This window comes from Zingiber officinale, chromosome 5A, assembly GCF_018446385.1.
Source record: "Zingiber officinale cultivar Zhangliang chromosome 5A, Zo_v1.1, whole genome shotgun sequence".
NCBI classification, from domain to species: Eukaryota; Viridiplantae; Streptophyta; class Magnoliopsida; order Zingiberales; family Zingiberaceae; genus Zingiber; species Zingiber officinale.
Window position 1 is genome coordinate 137,842,387 of NC_055994.1, and position 12,720 is coordinate 137,855,106.

Below are 12,720 nucleotides of genomic sequence, written 5' to 3' on the forward strand. Positions count from 1 at the left end.
ATCAAATGTGACATACAATGAATAAAAAATAATTGTGCCATTGTTTTATTTATTATTTTCGATAATAACCTCAAGAGGGGAAAACACATTAAATTGATTATTATATTCTTCGATAAAAATCCTTGTAAAATTCATACATGTACCTGCATAAATAATAGAAAAACATTAATCCTGAAAGTGATAATTAGCCAAAAAGTTATTCCACCACCTTCACCAACCTTAAAAAGAGTTTTAATTCTAAATTGATGAACTAAAATCACTCCTACTTTATTGTACGTCATATTTGATGATGAGGAAGAGTATTTTAATGATGAATTTTGTTCCATCTTTATTTTATTTTGAATCATTAATTTAGAATTATGATTTTTTTGTTTAATGAGATAGTGGAATGAATTTTTTACTGGTTATCCTTTTTAAAATTGTTATTTTTCTATTATTTATATTGGTACATGTACGAATTGTGTGAGGATTTATACTAAAGAATATAATAATCAATTAAATATGTTTTTACTATTAAAAAATGATAAAAAAAAAGATAAGTGTGAGGATTTATACTAAAGAATATAATAATCAATTAAATATGTTTTTACTATTAAAAAATGATAAAAAATAAGGGTGTAATTATCTTTTATAAGATTTCTTATTTTTAGTAAAAATTGGTTAAATATTATTTTTTTAAATACAAACAGATAAAATGCTATGGGATAAAAAAACACAAAGGTTAAAAATATTTTAGCCTTTAAAAAATTCAAATTAAGATAGGAAGACAGATTTTGGTATAATGAGCAATCCCAAAACTCAGTTAAAATAAAAACCCTTGTCTCCGGTCTCCACGATGTGCAGCATAATCCCTCTCTCGAGGGTTTATGGAAACCAAATCGCTCTAGGTCACACTGCTCATGGCCTTCTCTCCTGCTTCGCTTCTTCTCCGCCGCTCCTCCGTCGCCGCCCCCTTATCTCCTTTGACCTCCCTCCGTTCGTCCCTCCTTGTTTCCCTCGTAAAAGTCCCTCCTTTTTTCACCTCCGCGCGCTCCCTCTCTGCCGCTCCACTCCCGCAGCACTCGTCTGACTCCTCTGATCCTCTTGACCCCCCTCGATCCTCCCTTTCCGCCCGCCTCTCCTTTGTCCTCGACCAGATCGACTCCATCGATCGTGATCGCGCTGATAAGGAAGCCGCTCTCCAGCGCATCCGCGCCTGGCACCAGGCCAAGGCCGCGCCGCCGCCCTCGCCTTCCCCGCCTTCGCCCCCGCTCCCGTCGCCTCCATCCAATGATGATGGCACTCCCATGGACCCAGCGCCTCGTGCGCTAACTGATACGAGCACGAATGGGAGTATGAGAGATGTTCTTAGGCAGGAGGTGGAGGTCGTACACCCCTGGCCCGAGTGGATTGAGCTGATTGAGAGATTGTCGCAGCAAAATTACTTTGACTTTCGCAGGACAGACGAGGAGCGCGTCGCCGCGAATTTGTCCATCGACCTTTCGTCAATAAAGGAAGAAGTGGGGTCTGATTTCTCAAGGGATTGGACCGCTGTGAGGAATGCTTGTTCGAATTTTGGCCGTGACCGCTTTGATATTTTGAGGTAGGCGGGAAATCTTACTCTTTAAGTTTTTTGTTTTGTTTATCTTGGAGGTGCTCGGTGATCTCGGATTTGTTCCTTTTCTGTGACTTCGTTTACATTTGGATCTTTTTGGTTGCACCATCATATTTTGTGGAAGAAAATTGGTATTTGAATAATGCAACTGTAGACTCATAATTTGGTTTGAGATAAAAGTTCAGACTCAAGAAGCATCTGCCACATTGTTAGTTTAGAAGGAATCAATAGATGGATGAATGTGTAGATGGATGGACACAAATGTCTATTATTTCAGTTGAAAGGATGGATCAATCAAAGGATAAACAGAAGGATAAAGTTTCTGATTTCTCTCATTTTTGGCCTCCCAAATTAGGCAAACTGAGAGAGAGGGGTGGATATTATAATTTTTACATACTATTTTAATGTTGTTCTTATTTGTTTCAGTTTTATAACCTACATTGGGCGCAATCTGATTTTTTTTGTCCTTTTTCAACTTTCTCTCTTACAGACACCCCTATGTCTCTTCATGTGTCTCATATTACGCCTCTCTTTCTCCCGATGTGTCTGTGCATTTCCTATCTCTCCTCTCGTTTCTTAGGACAGATTATTCAAAAAGGCCTTCATACTTTAATTCCTCTTTTCCCAACAACAAATCATCTAAAATTGACTAGTAGTTAGTTGACCTTCATTTAGATATAATCTATTTAATGTAATTAAGTTGATGATGATGATAATGATGATAATAATAATAATAATAATAATAATAATAATAATATTGATTTAACATTGTCTAGAGTTGAATGATGGGAATATCAATGTTTACTTTGACATTTTAATATTCTTACAACTGGAAGAAAGTTTGAAACGTTTGAAAATTAGCGAGACGAAATGAGAGAGAAATGTGAAAGGGGTTACAAACAGAGTATGGTATTGCCATTTTTCAATTTTATTACTTGTTCTTTGGTTTATCACTCCAGAACAGTTCAACGAATAGGTGTTAAATGAACAGGCAGAAGGACAAATTAAACATCCATCCAACCATCCATCCATCCATCCTCATTCATCTTATTTCCTTGAAGAGATGGTTAATAAAAGGGTGAATATGATGGAAAGATGAAATGGAGGGACGATAAGGAAATTATCCATGGAGTTGTTTCCTTGAATGAGCATATATAAAGAGGATGAATGATTGCTTTATTTATAATTGTGTGTTAATTAACTTTCCATCCAGTTGAGTTACAAAGGATGGATACTCAAATTCATGTCCTAAAAAATATATGATTTCCTTCTTTTTTGCCACCTCTGTTTGTCAAAAGGGAACAAGGGAGAGATTTTCCATCCTTTGACTTCTCTCTTGATCTTAGGCCATCCTTCAACTTCTTCATTCATGTAAATAATCCCCTAAGTTTTAGCTGGCATTGGATATTGTTATTGTTTATGTCATAATTCTTTGCATGATTAAGTTTAATGATAATTGGAATGTAGGTCATTGTCAAGGAATGATATTCAAGTTCTGGTGGGTCATGGATGCCCAAGTATGAGCCCAAAAGTTGTCTTCTCAGCAAAGCTGTTAAGAAAGCTTGTGCACCTTGACGAAGGAGATGTATGTAACACTTTCTCCGTAACATTATATTCACGAACTCGATGAAAGCTTGTTGCATAATGAACTGCTCTTAGCTCATGCCTCATTTTCTATGATTATTTCCTATTTTATACAAAGCTTGCATCACCAGATTGCTAGAGACAGTCCTATATTTGAACTTTGAAGGTTGTTTTATTTTTAGGCTTATTGACCTTCTTCTGACAAAGCATATGTCTTAGTTACCATGGAAATGCTGAAACACAGCTGAATGATAGTTGGATAGGATTGTGGAGGTTTTTGGAATGAAATTAATCAGAGATCTGAATGGCGCTTGAATGAACAACCGTGCTTTACTTGCAAATCTCTGTTACAACTGTTCCTTTGTGCAATGGCATTACACCTCCCATATATGTGAAATGTGATGATTCTGATTGAAGCTAGGAGGCCTTGATATTTTCAGGTGTAGATTTACTACTGACTGCAGTAAAGATAGTCTGGGTTTTGCATTTGCAAGCATATGGCTTGTTTTAGGTCTTCCAAGCTTTATACTCAATTCGTTAATCCATGTTCTGGAACCATTAGCGCATCCCAAGTTCCATCATGAATTATATCATAACTTTCCAAATTTGTTGTAGTTGCGAGCCATCTGATTCATGTTAGTACTGACTCCAGCTGACCTAATAATTGATGAATGACACTAATATGGATGATACTTGTGTAGCATGGACACTCCAATTTTTTTTTTTTTTTCAAGTATCGGACACGAACATGACACACAAATACACGTGTCAAATATGGCAAAAATTGTGTCATTGACTTTTTAAAAGTTTGACCAGTCGGATATGGCTAGGACACGGATGGGATACATTTCCGGATTCGTTTGGGCTCAATTGCAAAAATTTAAAAGTTGCAAGGGTTAAATTGAAAAATAATAAATTTCAGAGGACTAATTAATAAATAAATTAAAATGAATTGGGCCTAAAAGTCCTAAATTAGTCCTTTCTTTGATTTTTCTTTATTTGTTTAAGATGGATTTGGTGTTTTATATTTTGTTATGTTTACTTTTTTGTTAGTAATGGATATTATGATTGATGTAATATGGTTTTCTATTCTAGGATTTTTAATTTTTAATACTATATATATATAATTTTTTTAATAATCGCTATATCCTAGCCGTATCGTGTCTTATATTTTAAAAATTTTTCGTATAGCTGAATCCGTGTCATGTCCGATACGATACCCGTACCCATATCCATGCAACATAGGATGATCCTGATTCAAGCAATAGTCAGCTAAATTAGGTTAATAGGATAAAGAACATCTTTGTTAATTCTCTAGGATTGCTAGAGTTCTTAGCCACTACTAGTGTCATGTCAGTTTAAATAAGTGTTAGGGAGCCAGATCAGTTTCTACTTACCAGTCTATGTAACTATCTTCATTATCAAAAACTGATGATAATCACAAGCAACTTAAATATATGAGATGAATTCAACAAATGTGTTAATGTTTTAGAAATATGAGAAACATAGCATGAAAAATGAGCTTTCTTGTTAATTTTCCATCTTAAACCTTAGACTGAAGACCAGATGCAGTAAATTTCTATCTATTTCCATGTTTGAATCATTTAGATGAAGTAAACTGCACAGATACTGATGCTTTACTTTGACCTCAGGTATGTAGTTCATGCAGCCTAAGGAGCAAGTGTGGCAGAGGATATATCTTACCACGCAAGGAGGATGAAGCGCGCACTCTTGATGTTGTGCGTATCTTACTGACATTTGGTTTTAATCATGTAAAAGAAACAGTTGAAAATAAGCCTCTCATGAAAATGATATCTGTAAAAACTGTAATCCGCAAGTTGCTACACGAGATTGTTAAGTTGAGTGCGATTCCAATAGATCCCAATCTTCCACCTCCTGTCATCAAGAAGCCTCCTCCTAAGGTAAAGCAAACCCCTCCACCACCGAAAAAAAGAGTGGGGAGAGATGATGTAGAAATGAAGAAAGGAGATTGGCTTTGTACCAAGTACATCTTTTACCTTTTTGTTTGTGTTAGATTTTACTCCCTGTCGTTTTTTGGCTTAAGCTAATTATTTTGAATTCAGGTGTAACTTCATGAATTTTGCTAAAAATATTGTCTGTTTGCAATGTGATGCTAAACGACCCAAGCGGCAACTCCTCCCTGGGGAATGGGAATGTCCTAAGTAAGTGCATTCTATCTTTGGCCTTTTACCTAATGATATATTTTCGTTTACTTGAAAGTGTAAATAGACACACAAAAGGAGGGATGAATTGAGTGTTTTTGTTTTAAAAATGCTAAAATTTTCTAACTAAATATAACTTATACTAACAAATTTAAATAACTATGGCAAGTAATTCAAAAGCTAATAACCTAATACAACTTGTGAACTACAAACAAATACTCATCTAGGTACAGAGTTTAAAATTTTCAAATGCACAAGCTGTTTTTGTTAATTTCCTTAGCTTAGAGTTGCATTGATATGTAATTGCTAACCTTGTGCTAGAATGCTAGCATACACCTTCTCCATGGTCTTCCAACCTTAGTAGATAGCACAAAGTTGGCATTAACCACCAAGCAAGAAACTCCTCAAGACAATTAGTCTCTTAGCTACGTTCAGCTTGTTCGAGAATTGATGTTCCTACTAGAATGTTGTGTCTTACACTCAATGAAAGCAATTTAACTTATATTTATCCTCTAGATTGAATTATCTCAAACTGTGGTTGCAGCTAAGGACTATTTATAATCCATGAAGGTATGTAAAATAACAATTTTAGCACAAAGCAATGAGAAGTTAATTCTCAATAATGGAGTCATTTGTTGATAATTCTAAGCTTGCTCACACACCAATAAGAGATAAAGTATATGCTCAGTAGGATCAAATTGCTCTAGGAGGATTTTTGATGTATCAAGTAGGTTAAATCTTATTAAGGTTCATTAATTAATATGGTATACTAAGATCAACTTGTAGTAGAGTGGTAAAACTAGTCTTTTTGAGATGAAAAAGGATGGGTTTCAATAATTGAGCTTCAATAACAATTAACTTTGGCAACCAGTCAACCAGTTATTGGTCAATCAGTCAACTGATTTCTGAGGTGATTAGCAGTCTATCTACTGAAACTGGTACTTCTTGCCTTCACCACCCTATTTAGACTAGTTGAGATATATCCACGAGTTAAGTCAAAATTATGTCATTTCAAGTCACCCCCATCCTCCAACGTATCTTGAGCCATATTGACGTGTTAGGTTAAAGTTTGTATTCTTTTTATCAACTGTTTAGAATGTGTTGGTTTAGGATATATGGTTTTATAGAGAAAATATTAAGATAGCATGGACAAGGAATCAAATTATATCACTTCCTAAACCCGACATATGATCTACAAAGCATCTTTGAAACTTTCCAAATTTCAATGAATTCTTTGTTGTTTCCTTTTCATTGATTTATTTTGTGCTTAACATGAGTATGTTGATTACAATCCTACAATACAATTGCAAAGTGCAATTTAACAACGTTGTTTGTTATCATCAACATGGCTGTCAAGATGATCAGGGTATGAAATTTTTGCTTACATTACTATCTCTCATGATTGGCTACTTATCTTTTATACAAAGTAATTTTTACACTTTGAAGTCATTGATAATCTATTACCCTTTATCCTCTCTATAGGTGCAATTTCTTGAACTATAGACGAAACATGGCATGCTTTCATTGTGATCACCAGCGTCCCCCTGATGAATATACAGAAAGTCAAGTGCATACAAGAGATACAAGAGATTATAGTCCAAACACAAGATTGGAGCGGACTACCAGATTGCAAAATGTCTCTTCAGCCTGGAATTTTGACTTTGATGACAATGAATCTGATGGAGCTGATGTTGCAGCGTTTGAGTTTGCAGATCCCCATAAGAATGATCAAGGTTCTTTGGGCAATCAGTCTTATAGGGGAACTGATTTGGAATATAAAGATGATATGGTACATAATGACAGGGTGTCAAGAACCACAGAACGAGACCACCACTTTAAGGAAGATAATAGAAGGCAATCTGCCTTGGACTCTCGTAGAACAGGATTTGATGATTTTGATGAAGAAGAGGATGATGATGTAGATAGTTATGAACTTGATAGGACCCAAGCAAGCGAGGTTTCTCGGATGAATTTTTCGGAGCTAGAAAAGGCATCAGATTCTGAAGGCTCGGAAGCATTTGATCATTATATAAACTCAAAAAATCATGCTTCAAAAGATACTATGTCTGATTCTGAGGATGAAGGTACTGCTGAACATCCTTATTGGAAACCTGGTCATGATGAGGATTCTGATCAGATGGCTGGTGGCAGGGGTCACCTGCGACGTAGGGAGATGCCATTTGGGTCAGATGATGACTTCAAATCTGATTCTGATGAAATGGACGACAGTTTAGGGTCAAGATATGGGAAAGGCCACCAAGGAAATCTAGGTAGGTCCAGAGAACGAAAATTTGCCAATTCTGGTGACAGGTACCCTGCTGGTATGGTGTCTGATGATGATGACTTATCCAGAGATAGTAAGAGAGGAAAATTCTCTTCTAGAGGCTCACAGAGAGAATTTGGAGCTTCTGATAGAATGGGTGGCAGGAGGAATTCTTTCTCCCGTGGCAATTATGGTTCTTCTAGAGGACCACGCATGCATGGAAATGGTGACAGGTATGCTGCTGGTATGGTGTCTGACGATGATGACTTATCCGGAGATAGTAAGAGAGGAAAATTCTCTTCTAGAGGCTCACAGAGAGAATTTGGAGCTTCTGATAGAATGGGCAGCAGGAGGAATTCTTTCACTCGCGGCAATTATGGTTCTTCTAGAGGGCCACGCGGTCATGGAAATGGTGACAGGTTCACTTCTGGCATGGTGTCTGACGATGATGACTATTCTTCCAGAGGTAGCAAGAGGGGACAATCCTCTTCTAGAGGCTCACAAAGAGAATTTGGAGCTTCTGATAGAATGGGCAGCAGGAGGAATTCTTTTTCTAGAGAATCACGAATGCATGGAAATGGTACTGGAACCAGCCACAGAGGTTTCCGAGAAAATGATGGATTTCAACGATTCGATAGCCGAAGGCGAACTAATGAGGGAGGATTTGGTACACTGGACCAAAAAAGAAATAGGTCTGGTAATGGAACAAGAGGCTCACGAAGAAATGGTAGAGGTACGGATTGGGAGTAATTTCTTCCTAATGGCTTTTCAGACCGAGGGTTGGAACAGAACTGATGACGATGGCAAGTGCTTGTACCTCACATGTCCAATGCTGCTGCATTGAGTAGCCTTACATGCCTTAGCATTGCAACTGTGAGACCTCCATTGAAATATGCTATCTTTTCCGAATGACCGAATTCTTAATTTCTTAACTATTTTATTGAAGGTGAGAGTATTTAGTTTCCTCTACACTGAGAGATGTATTTTTTTTTTTAATGAAAATGTTTTATAATCTGCCTTTGTTTATCCAGATGATACATGCACCCTGCTACAATGAAATTCTTGTCACTTGATAGGAGTTGATAAGCATCAAGATATCCTTCAGTCCTGGCCAAAGTAAGCTGTATCTCTTTCACCAGCTGTGAGACTTCTTTTTCACTTCTTATTACTTTCTTCCATTTTGACAAACTGCAAGATTATGAGCATTGAACATGCAAAAAAAAAAAAAAAAAGTGAAAAAAAAAATCTATCAGACCTATCAGAATAAAATCCAAGTCCCTGTGTCAGTTCCATCACGCACAGGCATGTCAAGAATTTGTTCTTGTTGGGTATCTGTTGAAGATAATATTCATGGCCTTAGTCTTTATCATCTTTTGTGATATTGTGATCAGGGATTTAAATTGCAGAAATAGTACATTTAAAGTGGTTGGATTCCTTTTTTGAGATCATGTATCGACTGCAGTTTAGTACGTTGGATTGTCCTTTTTTTACTTATGCCGCGAACTGATCTTGGGCCGCGGTATTTAAATTGCAGAAATAGTAGATGCTTTAATCCTAATAACGTGAATATTCTTTGCTGTTGATTGGATGCTAAAGAATAGTTGACATGATATATATATAATCAGTGGATGATAAGACAAGTCATGTCACTCACCATCCATGCAATGCAATCGATTTGACTCGGGCACAATTTATTTAATTAATCATGACAATAATATATATATATTTTTTGAGTTTTTATGAATCACTGATTCTATGTTGTATATTATTTGTTTGACAGATCATGAGTCTCCTCATTTAGAGTATTTTTCAACTTTGTAGAATTTTGAATTGCCCTGTTTTTTCTCTAGATTTTTTGGAGGTGGAGATTTAGTCAATTTAAACAAATAAAAATAGTATTTTTATGATTTTTTTCTGAATTATTTATTTTTCTTTTGTTTTCTAATTTTTAGAGTTTGAATTTCTTGGAACGTATATCCATTTTTATTTAATATAAGTAGAGGTAGATATTTAAATTTGTTAAAATAAACAAGTTTTAGAATTTCATTAACAGGGATGGCTAATTGTTACCATGAAACATGCTAAACTTGAAAAAAAAAAAAATACTTTTTAATATTCAAGATAATTAAAAGTTAATTATGGGCAGAAACATATCACAAAGGAACACTATTATCTCTAGATCTCAAGAGAGAAGATTGATGAGCCAATTCACAAAAGATATTGATTTCTAATTAACATGCTAAAAAGCTTTATAATTTCCTTAGTAATATTTGAGACTAGTAGTTAAGAAAAGTCTAATTAGCATCAATTACATCATGTGAAAAATTACATGAAGTAATCTCATGAGTGAGCTTTTCTTTCAAGTCGTACATCTCTATACTTTATTTATTTTTTTGCATTTGGCTTTATTGAGTTAAGCAAGATCTACTTGTCAAACCCAAAGCGCGCCCGCATCGCGAAGGAGAGGGACCAGCCTGCCCCCGAGGTGCAACGACATGATTTTGTCGGTCGATCCAATCAACTTCCCTCCAATGAACACGACTGGCACCGGTGAGTTTCGCCCCACGAGCTTAGCCAGAGCTTTCTCCATCTCTCGCCCCCACGGGACCTCGTCGAGCTCATGGATAGCGGCATTGACACCAAGGTCATGGAAGAGGCTCTTCACGGTGTGGCACATACAACACGAGCTCAAGCTAAACACGACGACTGCCCTCTGCGACGCCAACTTCATCACCTTGTCCATTGCTATGCACAATGAAACCCTGCTAGACTACAACCAAACAAATCCAAGTGTTGGAGGCTTAGGCTTGTTGCTTGACTTAGCTTTTGTGTAGGCTTGCTTTTATAGAGAGGAGAAGTAAACAAAAATTGAAAAGCGTTTGGATTTTTGTATTAATTTTTTTTTATCATTGCTTTGATATTGACATTTTGATTGGATAATAGCAAGTTTACTTTTTGTGGGGTGGTATGAGATTGAGGAATATTTTGGTGGCTACCTAGTGAATATATCAGTTGACTTTTAGATTCCAAATGCCTTGTCATTTTGATAAAGGTTTCAAGCACCTTTTTTTTTTTTGTCTTTTTTTTTTTTTACTATGGACGATGCTCATTTTGGAACTACCGGACCTTCACCTTGTGAAGTTTGAGAAAATTAGGGGAAGCTTCAAGACTTACTAATCAAATATACATCGAATGGAAGAATAAGACAAAAAGATTAACATGTAAATTTAGTTGAACTAAACATTCCCTTTTACCACTTGTATTGAGATTCGTCACACTTTGTAAGCTTAAATTAACATGGTACTCTTGTGAGGTGATGTTAAATAAAAATATTAGATGATTATAGATTTAGATATGGAGTCCTAGGGAAGATTTATTGTATACAGTTATATCTTATTTTTTTTATAAGAGACTATTTTTAAAATTTGAATCTATGATTTTTGATCATAAAATAATAATTTTACGATTATTCCAAAACCCTCTTCAAATAAGTGGTTCTTAAATATCTTTTATTATACCGTCACAAAGTGAAATATCTTTTGATATGTGAAAATTGCATTCTAAGGGCGTGACAGCTAATATAACCAACTGGATTGAATTGACATAATATCTTATAGATGTCATTGAATATAGGTCCCTAAATCCTAAACCTTGGTACATTTTATTAAATCTAGCAATATATATATATATTTTTAAATACATTACAAAATAAAATATTTTTTCTAATGATTTTGAAGGAATCTTTGTGCAACATGACCAATCATCTTTATGTTAAGATAAAGTCTACAAAATATATAAGTTTATATATATCATAAGATAAACCTAGAATTTTGAAGAAAGGAGATTGATGAACTTATTCTGTTTTCTAATTGCCTTTGGAAGATACCTCCATATCTACTGATCACAGAGATCAGGGGATGTGGTTGCTCCTGCACTATCAAAATCTCTGCCCCAGGAATCCATCAACCTCACTTGATTTGGACTGCGTGATCCAATCCAACTCAAGCTGACTCATGCGAGGGAATACAATTCCTTGTAGGGACAGAGGCATGTCGTGTATCCCTATTTTGTGTTCCCTTGGTGTATAAGGATTTCGTTTGGATATCTAACCGCTCGAGATAACAATCGATGGCTATATCTGTCGCAAGGCAGCCCACACTCTTCTTGGAAGGGACTAAATCACGGCTTCATCCAGTAACAATAGCGCATACACGGAACAATCGATGACTATATCAGATATATGCAATATGTTTCACTCATTTAGCACTTGACACTCCTTAATGTGTTTGCAATTTGTCATGTAAGGTTCGAGCTAAAATTTTGCAACTTTTTCTACTTGATGGTCGACAAGATTCGAAATTCGTAGTAGACTTGCAAAAGATGCCATTTATATCTTTAAGCACATGACAAAAATGCTCAAGTTAATGATATTTAAAATAATTGAAGTCTTGCATTGAATTATGAAGGAAACCGAGCAATAGTTTTGTTAAGGCTTCTCTGTAGGTCAAACCTAGTAGACGAACATACATTACTTACATATACCCCTATCCCACCTCATTTCCATACCAATTCAATTTCAAAATTTCAAACTCTTCTTATCTTTTCATATTTCAATTCTTCAATTCAGAAGCTAGTGGCTCCGGTTAACAAAATGGCGAGTCTTTCTTTACATTTTATGTAACCGAGTTGTGTCGAAACGTGCTACAGGCGCATCCGCAGCGCACAAGGATCAGTTGTGAGGCCAGTCTTTGAAAAGGTTGTGCCAGGCCATAGCCATTCCAACAATGTGCCTGCGAGAACATGAGGCGGAGGCTCAACCTACAATGAGAGATGTAGTGACTCTTATTCTTGTCTTCACAAACTCATGAACCCAATCACATATCTTTCTTTGAATGCAACTAAGGAGCAGGTGTTCCTGTCCACAGAGCAGAGGAGAGGTTAATAGGAATCAACATGAAGCTCAATTACAGTTGTGGCCGATAGCATACAACTAGTGAATCAAATATCATCGTTGCAATTGGAATGTCAAAATGAAAGAAAATAGAAATAAGGATCCTGAATCCACATGGTCGGAATAATTCTGCAAACGGTAAACC

The 12,720-nt window shown here is 36.0% G+C and overlaps 2 protein-coding genes across 4 annotated transcripts; one reads left to right on the forward strand and one right to left on the reverse strand.

Moving 5' to 3' along the window:
- Positions 1-810: 810 nt before the first annotated feature.
- On the forward strand, positions 811-10,176 carry LOC121982050. Of its 3 annotated transcripts, none has more exons than XM_042534910.1 (7): positions 811-1,582; positions 3,062-3,179; positions 4,831-5,183; positions 5,263-5,361; positions 6,844-8,570; positions 8,656-8,740; positions 10,043-10,176. In XM_042534910.1, exons 1-5 carry the CDS (start codon positions 900-902, stop codon positions 8,372-8,374), a joined length of 2,784 nt encoding a protein of 927 aa, XP_042390844.1. In that variant the 5' UTR covers positions 811-899; the 3' UTR covers positions 8,375-8,570; positions 8,656-8,740; positions 10,043-10,176. The 3 variants fall into 3 exon arrangements, with proteins under 3 accessions (XP_042390844.1, XP_042390845.1, XP_042390843.1); XM_042534911.1 differs by having other exon boundaries at positions 10,038-10,173; XM_042534909.1 differs by lacking the exon at positions 10,043-10,176 and having other exon boundaries at positions 8,656-8,893.
- On the reverse strand, positions 10,056-10,448 carry LOC121982052 (putative glutaredoxin-C14). The gene has a single exon (XM_042534912.1). It carries the CDS (start codon positions 10,365-10,367, stop codon positions 10,056-10,058), a length of 312 nt encoding a protein of 103 aa, XP_042390846.1. The 5' UTR covers positions 10,368-10,448.
- Between the last annotated feature and the right edge of the window lie 2,272 nt (positions 10,449-12,720).